At 50.8% G+C, this 10558-nt stretch overlaps 1 protein-coding gene across 3 annotated transcripts; it reads left to right on the top strand.

Annotated features, from left to right (window-relative positions):
- The first annotated feature begins 3793 nt into the window (after positions 1-3793).
- Positions 3794-10407, top strand: CA14 (carbonic anhydrase 14). Of its 3 annotated transcripts, none has more exons than XM_040230790.1 (11): positions 3794-4205; positions 6283-6303; positions 7251-7430; positions 8078-8220; positions 8443-8538; positions 8735-8801; positions 8981-9138; positions 9243-9363; positions 9591-9611; positions 9730-9814; positions 9937-10407. In XM_040230790.1, exons 1-11 carry the CDS (start codon positions 4151-4153, stop codon positions 9998-10000), a joined length of 1011 nt encoding a protein of 336 aa, XP_040086724.1. In that variant the 5' UTR covers positions 3794-4150; the 3' UTR covers positions 10001-10407. The 3 variants fall into 3 exon arrangements, with proteins under 3 accessions (XP_040086724.1, XP_040086725.1, XP_040086727.1); XM_040230791.1 differs by having other exon boundaries at positions 6283-6361; XM_040230793.1 differs by lacking the exon at positions 3794-4205 and having other exon boundaries at positions 6283-6380.
- The last annotated feature ends 151 nt before the right edge of the window (positions 10408-10558 follow it).

Here is a 10558-nt window from a genome sequence, read left to right as displayed (position 1 = left end):
TACCATCTAACAGGTCCCTAGGTGACCTGTTAGAAATGTAAATCTCTGGGCTGCTCTCACCTTCCGAGGAGGACCCACATTCTGCCCATGGAATGTGTCCTCTACTTTCACTTTACTACGGCTTGCTCTTGAATTCTTTCCTGTGCCAATCCAAGGACCCTCACTTGACAGCCTGTGCCCAGTAATTTGACTAAGACCCGGGACATGACCATCCTCTTGTGCCCCATTTTCCTGCAACCTCTTTGCAAAGTATATTAATAAATCTACTTCTTGTGTGTGTGTGTGTGTGTGCTCAGTCATCTCCAACTCTTTGCGACCCCATGACTGCAGCCCACCAGGCTCCTCTGTCCATGGAATTTTCCAGGCAAGAATACTGGAGTGGGTTGCCATTTTCCTCTCTGGGGATCGTTCTGATCCAGGGATCAAACCTGTAGCTCTTATGGCTCCTACGTTGGTAGGTGGATTCTCTACCACTAGGGCTACCTGAGAAGCAAATCGACCTCTTACCTATCAAAAAAATGCAAATTTCTGGACATACCCCAGACCTACAGAATCAGAAACTTTAGGGGCAGAGGCCCAGTAATCGGTATTTTAACAAGCTTTCCAGGTGATTCTGACGCACAATCATGTTTGAGAACCCAAAGGAGAAAGTTCAATGGTGCCTATGTCTTTATCCTGGTTTAGCTTAGCAGCTATATACCTAGCCAAGGGAGAATCCATAAATCCCTCAAAACTCAGTCTTTAAAGGGTATAACAAGGGAGCTGAGATGATGATTGAGGACCCTTCTAGCCTAAAATTCTGGGAAAAGGCAGAAAGTAAATAAATGTTCCAATGACCAGATGCATTCATTCAATCAGCAAATATTTATGTACCAGGCAGTGCTCTGAGCATGGAATCAGTGCATGACACAAATTTACTCCTTTTTAATTAAAATTTTAATTTTTAATTAAAATTGTTCAGACCACAAACTTGGAACTGTCTTCTGTCTATAAGATTCTTCTACTGCATCTGCCATGCAATGTGAACTGGAAAACTGAGAAATGATCCAAAAGAGTTCTGGCCACCTTCTCCCCTAAATTATTTTGACTTTAATTCTTGAAAGCTTCTGTATTTGTTTAAGAGCCTTCAGTACCAGTGTGTTAGAAGACAAGAGAGTGATAATAAATGTGAGTATCAAAATAGACTATCTCTGGATCTGCGTTACTTACGTCACAAAGTTCCTTGCTCTTTTAGGAAACTGAACCCATCTAATTCTGTCTCCTCATCGAGTCTCTCTTCTAGGCAGTGAGTCACCACCTGGACTGTTCGAGTAAGTTCCCTGTGTTGACCATTCCTCTTTCCTTCTGACCTGACTCCCTCCCTCCCTCACTGAACTCTCATTTTCACCCCCACACAAATTCAGAGCACTTAGTGAGTTACTGTAAGGTGTTTTAGACTATTTAGAATGTTTAGCTAGTTTAAATACCCTTTTAAAAAAGGGCCTTCTAAGAAAAACCAACCCAGAAGTTACCACACTTGGATATCATCGATTCTCTGCCCAGTTCACATTTCACTGCATTTGGAAGGACAGGAGATGGCGCCAGAAAGCCATTTTGGTTTCCAGTCGGGTTTTTCACCAAGCTCAGAGTGAGCAAAGGGCTAGAGAGTTGAAACAAAACCGCCAGAGTTTGAGTAGCAGCTAAGGTGGGGGGAAGTGAGGTGGGAAGAGTTTTTTGTTTGTTTTTTTATCATATAACGGTCCTCTTGACACTACTCCAAATCAGCCCGGTGACAACAGAAATATCCATAGTAAAGCCAAAGATAAAAAATAAAGACAACCCCAATAAAAATTTTAAAAATAAATAAACACAGGCAAACCCCTGGAGTTTGCCACCTTTCCCCCCTTTCCTACATACAAGGGCCTTTGTCCATTGGGGAAATACAAGGGCTGGGAGGGGCTGCTCACTCCCAAGTGGGAAGGCGCTGATTTGAGGCTGAGACATCTCGGTGAAACTGTATCCACCAGTATAGGCAAAATCCCAAAGCCCACCAGCAGTGAAACACTTCCGAGGAGGAATCACATGCAAGACATTTTGAACTGGAACTTTAAAAAAGTTTTAAAAATTCATGGACAACCAGGAGGTGGCGCCTGACAAGACACATTATCTCTCTTGGGAGGCTGCATCGCAGCCCCGGACACTCCAGGGAACTCTGTCCTGGCAGAGGTCATTCTGTCCAGGCCTCTTCTTTCCTACCTTGCAAAAGAGGTCTCTGCTTGCTTGCTTTTTTCTGTTCTTCTGTGTTAACGGTCCTGATTCCCAGGAAGTCTAATTTACACTTTAAGCCTGTTCTTCTTAGATGGGATGAGAGAGGTTTAGGGGGAACCTCAAAACAAAATTTTTCTGGAAGGGAAAAATAATTTGAAGGGTGATGAAAGAATTAAAAAGGATATGGCATCTGCAAAATGGCTTTGCTTTGCAGATCAATCACAGTGGACGGAAAAGCACCCAGGCTCCTGTTTGAGCAGGGGCTGATGATCTAGCATACGCATTATTTCTGTTCACTTGGCTTTTATCCTGCCCCCTTATTTAGCTTCTGCTCCCTTTGTTTTGACTATTGCTACTGGGCAGGAGCAAGGAGGGCACAGGGACCTCACATGGGTGCCTCCTCCAGGCTGAGACTCTGGTGAGGGAAGGGAGAACTGGGGCCAGTCTTTGGCCTGAGGTTATCTTTGAGTCTCACAGTTCATAATGAGGGATTTAGGATGTACATTCCAGTCAGGATTTCCAGTCCCATGGGGGAACAAGCACCAGCCTGCATTCCTGAGATTCAACGGGCTCTCTGCTCCACTTGCCCAGCTCTCCAGAGGCAGGTCTCACGCAGCCCCCAAAGTCCGGCCCCAGGCTTTGGTTGGGCGGGTGGGAAGATCCTGGGCCCCTCTCCCACTCCAGTGTGATCACATGGTCTCTCTCTCCTCTCCCTCCCCTCTCTTAGCCTGGAGTCCACCTTTTCTTTTCTTTTTTTTTTTTTTTTTGATGGTGGTAGTGATTGTTTCTAAGGTCTCCCCGCCTTTCCTCCTGCCCTGGCCACTGTGCCCAGGGTCTGTGTCCTCTTCAGTGACAAAAGCCGCCCTAGATCTGAGTTCCCTGGGGAGGGAGGTGGCTGGGTCTGGCAGTTGCAGCCGCTGTCTCTTCATGGTGCTGCTGCAGCCCCTCCCCCAGCTGGGCACACAAATGGGCTTTATCCAGCAAACAAAACCACCCCCCACCCAGGCCACAAAGGCACGTGGACCCAGCCTCACCGTGGGAAGGGGGTGGTGACAGGCGCAGGAGAAAGAGCGCTCCAAACGAGCTCTCCTCGCCCGCCTCACTTCTCTTCCTCACTTTCCACAACCAAGGTTTTAGTCCTTGACTTCCTACCCTCCAGCTGCACCCTGAGTCCCCCAACTCCCTTTAACTCCTCACTCTTCCTATTCCAGGGCACCTCACATTCTGCAGGGATTTGGGCACGGGCCCTCCCACTATCTGTCCCACACCCAGGGAGTGGCTTCTCCTCCTCGGAGGGGGATTGTATGCGACCCCAAAGGATCGGACCCCCAAAACCTCCATTCCTGCTCCTGCCCACTTCCAGGGACACCTTTCTCCACAGTGGATAGCAGAGGAAGGAAGAGCTCACCCCAGCTGGATTCCTGAGCCAGGGCCAGGGCTCCCGTTTTCACAGCCGCGCTCTACTCTGAGCAGGGCCATCCTGCATGCTTAATCGGCTATTTAAGGAGCTGTTCGCCAGCAACCCAGGCAGCCCCCCCCTCCCCACGTACACCCGTCCAGAGCCACCTTAAAAGCGGGAGGCAATTGGAAGTAGCTGGCCAGCAAGTGAAGACTGCAAAGAAAGGTAAAAAGAGAGAGGGCAGAAAGAGAAGCAGTGAGATTTATCCTGGGACCAGAAACTCACGGTACCCCCACGGAAAACCAAATCCCTTGGAAGCCCACAGGGACACAAAGACAGCAAGAGAGAAAGACAAATACACTCAACTCCAGGAAACTCCTGTCCTCCCCCCGGCAACCCCGCCCCTCTCTCCCTACCCCCTTTCTCTCCCTCCCCCATCTCTCTCCCTGCCCTAGTCCTCTAGTCCCCAGACCCCCAGTACCTTGCACTCCTTCCAGCCACACCATGTTGTTCTTCACCCTCCTGCTAGAGGTGATTTGGATCCTGACTGCCAACGGGGGTAGGTACATCTGGATGTCTGTGTGTCTGTCTGTGCTGATGTACACATGTTGCCTTGCATGTTTAATGGAGGAGGAGTGTAAAAGGAAACCTGGGGACTAGAATAATAGGCTCAGGCTCAGGGATGGAGGGAAAGAGAGAGGACTCGGGAAGAGACCACTGTCCTTCTTTGCCCTTTGATTTTCCAGCTTTGTTGTGGGTGGGGATGGGGGCAAACTGGCTTGGGGCAGAATATGTACACACGCTTCCCGCAGAATCGATTTGCAGACTACAAAGTCTGTTCAGAGCTCTTTCCCCACTGCCCTAGTCCCAGGCTACCCTCCTGGCCTTCTTTATTTACAAACTCATCCAATTAGGGAGCCAAAGAGACCTGGAGTGAAAGGATAGAGGACTCGTGGAGGGGGTGGTCAGGGGAATATTCCTACACCTCCTGCCAAACTCAGCCCCCGATCCCTGACTACAAACCTCATGGCCAAAGTCCCCTCTCCTTTCTAGGTGTGTGTGTGCTAAGCTACTACAGTCGTGTCTGACTCTTTGCGACCCTACGGACTGTAGCCCACCAGGCTCCTCTGTCCATGGAATTCTCCAGGCAAGAGTACTGGAGTAGTCTCCATTCCATGGGGCGACCAATTTCCCGGTTTTTCCTGAAAGCAGTAGCAATAATAGTCCATATTGTTAGTCCCTTTACGATTTACAAAGGACTTTCAGGAGCTCCCAGGAGAGGAAAAGGGACTCTCAGGGGAATGGCTCCAGCACAGAGCAGATGTGGAATTAAGATGTGTTGGAAGAACGGGGTTGGGAGGTGTCTAGAGGGCAGGAGGAAAATGCAAAGAAGATGACTGGGTGGAGGGGCGCCTAGTCAAGGAGGGTACAAATCTCCACGGAGGAGAAAGGAAAAAAATCAGGAAAGAGGAGGAAGAGATGTGAGACCAGTGTGTTGAGAATTTGGTGGGAGGGAAAGGGCAAGGCTGTTAGCCTGCCCAGAACCAGGGGATTTGAGTTGTTGAGATGTCCCACTGAGCTGGTGAGTGCAAGGCTGCCTCCAGCCTTCCTCTGGGTTGCTTTTCAGAATTGTGTGAACTGAGGGATGAGCCAGTCAAAGAGTCCAGTGATGAGATCAAGGATATCTTAGCAGTCTAAGGGATTTATTTAAGGGAATAAGAGAGCAGAGGTTGCAGGAGGCAGGCGGCAGGGGGTGGAGATTTAGAATTTTTCTCCAAAGTTTCTAGCAATTTGAAAAATGCAGAGACAACCTGCAGGAAGGCCTCCTTTTCCCCTTGAAGCAGTTTGGCCCTGGGTGAGGGCTGGACCAGCAGACCCCAGACCTTCCATCCAGAAGACAGGACTGCATGAGAGCCTGGCATGTGACCCAGCTGGCAGCTCTCATTTCCACACACAATGCTTTACTTTCATCCTGTCCCTGCCAGCCTGGCTGCCTGTGCCCACCCACCACCCTCCACGTAGAGTAGACCCTGCCTGACTCCCACCTCTCCTAGTCATCTGGGAACCTTGGGAGCAGAGGTTCCTGGTGATGGAGAAACCTTGCTTTAGAGTTACTGGGACAAGAAGGAGAAACGTAAATGTTCATTTACAGCTCAGTGCCTGGGTTTGTTCATTTACAGCTCAGCGCCTGGGTTCGTACAAAGCTTCAAAGCAAAGGAATAATCGCCCTCTCCTCTCAGCAAGATGGCCCCGACTCTGAACTTCTTGCCCCTCCCCTTGTTCCAGTCCCCTTCCTCCAAACTCTCTGCCTAAACCCTCACCTCAGCCCAAGTGTTAGACTGGCTTGGCACAGGCTAGAGAAAAGTGAGGGTTGGGCATTTTGCACATTTGGATCCAGGTTAATTTTAGTCTCCTGGCTTTATCTCTTTTCAATTCTCCTCCCCCTTTACTCAGCGAGCACAAGCACACCCTGGCTGGTGATTTTAAATAGACCCCCGACCTTTCCACTGCGGTGTCCAATTTCAGGGCTTCCTTTGGGAAGTGCTGGAAGGAGGGAGAAGAAAGGGAGGGGGGAAGTGGAGGAGCTCCCTGCCTCGGGCTGCGCTGGCTGTAACTCAAGTTACTCTGCCTTGCAGGTCAACACTGGACGTATGAGGGTGAGAGCAGAAACCCAGGCCTACCAACGCCCCTTCCTCACTGGGACCTCTTCACCTGGTGGGAAGACTTATGCCACGTGGGTGGGGAGGTTTCTGTTAGCTTTTCATCCTAGCTCCTGCCTTCCGCAACTCCCCATGCCCCAGCTTTCACTCAGATTGATTCTTAGACCCTGTTCTAACCATCAAATCCCACACCCCCTGATTCAGCAGAAAAGCCAGTTATGTCCTCAATCACTCTCTGTGGGAGTGAGGGAGCTGGAGTGGAGAGGCAAGCGGGTGGGGGAAGGTGCCATGAGCTTAGCTGCCAGTTCTCCTCCTTGCTCATTCTATCCTGATCGATCCTACCCCCACCTGAATCTGGAACTGGGACAGAACCTGAGGTCAGGGGTGAGGGAGAGGCCAGCAGGACAGTATGTGACCCTGGCAGAGGTGCAACCAGATTTCTTTCAACTTAACCAAGTCCCTGAGTCAATGCAAGGTCCAGCGTGAGAGCAAGGAGTCAATGATGGGAAGTCAGCAGGTCTGAATCTTAAGGCCTCTTGATAGGGGTTCCCCAGAGACCCTACCTCTCTAGAATAAGTTTCCCAGTTTCCCTGCTCCTACTCGAATTCACCTCTCTGGCTCTGTGGACTTTCTGCACATCTCCTCTTCCTCTCGTTAGCTCTTGTATCCTCCCACAAGAGAACCAGTAAGTAAAGGCAACTGCTCCCCATTCATCAGGAGAGCGGGGGAATCATTGCTGCCCCTGGATAGGCGATGGGAAGGAACTGCTGCAGCAAGTCCAGCAGGGACCCCCCCCCCCCACCCAGCCCCGCATAACTGAGGGCTTCATGTGGGGTGGAGGGAAGGGCATGTCCGCCTCCACGTAGGTAAATAACTTGGGGGAGGGTTGCTGAAGGGTGGTTGGGGCTGGAGGGCAAGACAAATGTCTGTGATAACCCCACCAGGTCCACATGGTCAAGACCACTGGCCCGCCTCCTACCCTGAATGTGGAAGCAATGCCCAGTCCCCCATCAATATCCAGACAGACAGTGTGACTTTTGACCCTGACTTGCTACCTCTGCAGCCCCATGGATATGAACAGCCTGGCACTGAGCCTTTGAACCTGCACAATAATGGCCACACAGGTAAAAAGACCTGGCCTCCAAGGAGATGTAAGCTTCAGTTCCAATCTTAGGAGTCAGAGGTGAAGAAGCATTCTCCTAACTTCTAAATTCTCAGGTTTTATCTATAAATTTGGAGACAAGAGAATGGGGATGAGGCTCCTGTAGCCAAAGGAGGTGAGGGGTGGGTGAGCATCACAGTACTGCCTTGATCTTCACTATAGAAGCAGTGGCTGGGACTTTCAGCCAGTGGTCCAGTGGTTAAGACTCCAAGCTCTCACTGCAGGGGGCACGGGTTCAATTCCTAGTTGGGGGACTAAGATCCTGCATGCCAATGCCCCAGGGTGCCACCAAAACACAGAAAAGCAGTGTCCTATGGGAAGAACAGAGGATGATACGGTTGAATGGCATCACTGACTCAATGGACATGCATTTGAGCAAACTCCAGGAGATAGTGAAGGACAGGGAAGCCTGGAGTGCTGCAGTCCATGGGGTCTCAAAGAGTTGGACATGAGTTAGCCACTGAACAACATGGGAAAAACTGGGTGCTGTGCAGAGAGACAGAAAAGGCTGGCCAAGTTTCCCAAGAAGTGGTGGCAACTGCAGGGGAGGGTAGGAATGCATCCGTATTACTCCACCAACCCTAACCACTTGCTCTCTTTCCCTCACAGTACAACTCTCTCTGCCCTCTACCCTGTATCTGGAAGGACTTCCCCGAAAATATGTAGCTGCCCAGCTCCACCTGCACTGGGGTCAGAAAGGAACCCCCTGGGGGTCAGAGCACCTGATCAACGGCAAAGGCACAGCTGCAGAGGTACCAGGAGCAAGGCCTGGATTAGGATGTAGTGGTAGGCACTGTTGGTGCCAGGGATCTGGAAACAGAACAGTCACGCTTGGGGTGAAAGGGCAAGCTTTGTGGGGCAGATTTCCTGCACCCAAGAGGTGGTGGTGGTGGCAGCGGCAGCTAGGATCAAAGCCTTTGGGACTGGGTATTGGAGAAACATCAAATGATTTAATTCCCTGTCCTCTGCCTTAGCTCCACATCGTACATTATGACTCTGAGTCCTACGAAAGCCTGAGTGAGGCTGCTCAGAGGCCTCAGGGCCTGGCTGTCTTGGGCATCCTCATTGAGGTCAGTGGCCCCCAATCCCTCCGAGGCCCCCCTCCACTCCCTCTGCATCCCACAGTCCTATTCTGTCCATGTCTGTTGCTGGTCATCCTCCCAAGACAAGTCAGCAACCCATTTAGACCATGTATCCTACACACAAATGTCTGACTTCTAACATGGACTCATCTTGAACATTCTCCCCCATTTCTTCCCCATCCAGGTGGGTGAGACTAAGAATCCAGCTTATGAACACATTCTGAGTCACTTGCATGAAATCAAGCATAAAGGTGAGCCCTAATAATCTATCTTAAGACAAAGTCACATTAGACTTCAGGGAAATTTCTCAAGGCCTGAGATGCCTGGGATGAGGCAGTGAGTTAGGGACCAAAGTGTTTGCTTCTAGGAACCCTGTCTAGGTAAGCAAAGGTGCAGTGAGGGAGATGAACCCGAATCTGTCCTTGCCCAGATCAGAAGACCTCTGTGCCTCCCTTCAATGTGAGAGGGCTGCTCCCGCCGCTGCTGGCACAGTACTTCCGTTACAACGGCTCGCTTACCACTCCGCCCTGCTACCAGAGTGTGCTCTGGACAGTCTTCCATAGAAGGGCCCAGATTTCCACAGAACAGGTGAGCAGTGGGGAGGGGAGGCAGCGGAGTTGTAACCTCAAACCCTACCCCACTTCCCAAAGCAAGAGCTGCTTGTCCCCGAGTCCCACGCTTCTGTTCCTCAGCTGGAAAAGCTTCGGGAGACATTGTTCTCCACGGAGGAGGAGCCCTCTGAGCCACTGGTACAGAACTACCGAGCCCCCCAGCCTCTCAATCAGCGGATGGTCTTTGCTTCTTTCATCCAAGGTGACTGTGCAGGGCCTGGAAAAGGGGAAGTGAAACTGGGGAATTCAATGGCAGGAACTAGGATGCCCTAGGAAGGGAGAGAAGGCTAAAGGGGAAAGGGATTCCCAGGCCCTGCTTGGACTAGGACCCGCCATGCCCCAACGTGCCCAGCCCTCAGGGCTGGCACAGGGCAGCTTCTAGCTGGCTGGGGATCTGGTCTCGCTGACCCAGGTTTTCTTCCCTTGCAGTGGGACCCTCATATACCACAGGTAAGATGGTCTTTCCCAGGTAACGAGGTGTGGGGTTGAGGGTATGGTGCTCCTCAGGTTAGGGAAAGGCTCACTATCTAGGTCAGTCCTAGGCAGACACCCTCCATCTCTCTCCCAGGTGAAATGCTGAGTTTGGGAGTAGGAATTCTGGTTGGCTGTCTCTGCCTTCTGCTGGCTGTTTATTTCATCGCTAGAAAGATCCGGTGAGGTCCCACTCTCCAATCTTCCAGTCCTTTTTCTTGTCCTGAAAAGCATGCTCCTAGTCCACCTCTAATCTATTTCACATCGGACACTAGGCATTTCCACAAACCATTCTCCCTTCCAGGAGGAAGAGACTAAGAAACCGGAAAAGTGTGGTCTTCACTTCAGCACGAGCCACCGAGGCATAGACTCCTTCCTGGACACTTCAGATGCCTTCCACTTGCTCGGCTGTCAAGGCACTTGTCAAGTGAGGTGCCGGAACTGGCCAGAAAATACTGTAGGAGTAGGCCAACATCCCTCTTTCCTCCAGACAGTCCCTACACAGAGGTATGGACAGGCTTTCATTCAAGGAAGAACAACAGAACCTTCAGCCTCTCAGAACATGGAGATCAGGACAGCCCTACGGTGACAATGCGGAGGCTCAACTGTGTGTAGCTATAGGGGGATGTGGCCCACAGTCCCCCATCCCCTCATCTTTATAACCCTGTCCCTAGGTAGAGCTGTAAGAGCTCCCCTTAGGAAAAAGGGTTGCTGCTGTTTATTTGGGGTTTTTTTTTTTGCTCAATATATTTGGAAATTAAAGCTGCTGACCCCACGTCTGGTTTTACTCCTGGAGCTCTTGAGAAGGGGAGTGTTGCTTAATGCCTCAGATGGCATAGGTGGGCAAACGGGAGCATGGGTGAGTGGAGGAGAGGAGATCCACTTCTGGAAGATGCTTAACCCAGAGTTTCTGACATGAGTTCAGA

The sequence above is a fragment of the Oryx dammah genome, unplaced genomic scaffold (genome assembly GCF_014754425.2).
Source record: "Oryx dammah isolate SB20612 unplaced genomic scaffold, SCBI_Odam_1.1 HiC_scaffold_28, whole genome shotgun sequence".
Lineage (NCBI taxonomy): Eukaryota > Metazoa > Chordata > Mammalia > Artiodactyla > Bovidae > Oryx > Oryx dammah.
This window is presented reverse-complemented; position numbering and strand designations above follow the sequence as displayed.

Bases quoted from the DNA above. Each gene is read 5' to 3' on its own strand.
- CA14 (XM_040230790.1), top strand. From the start codon at position 4,151: ATGTTGTTCTTCACCCTCCTGCTAGAGGTGATTTGGATCCTGACTGCC. The intron at 7,431-8,077 runs GTAAAAAGACCT...TTTCCCTCACAG, and splicing joins GCACAATAATGGCCACACAG to TACAACTCTCTCTGCCCTCT. The intron at 9,612-9,729 runs GTAAGATGGTCT...TCTCTCTCCCAG, and splicing joins GGGACCCTCATATACCACAG to GTGAAATGCTGAGTTTGGGA.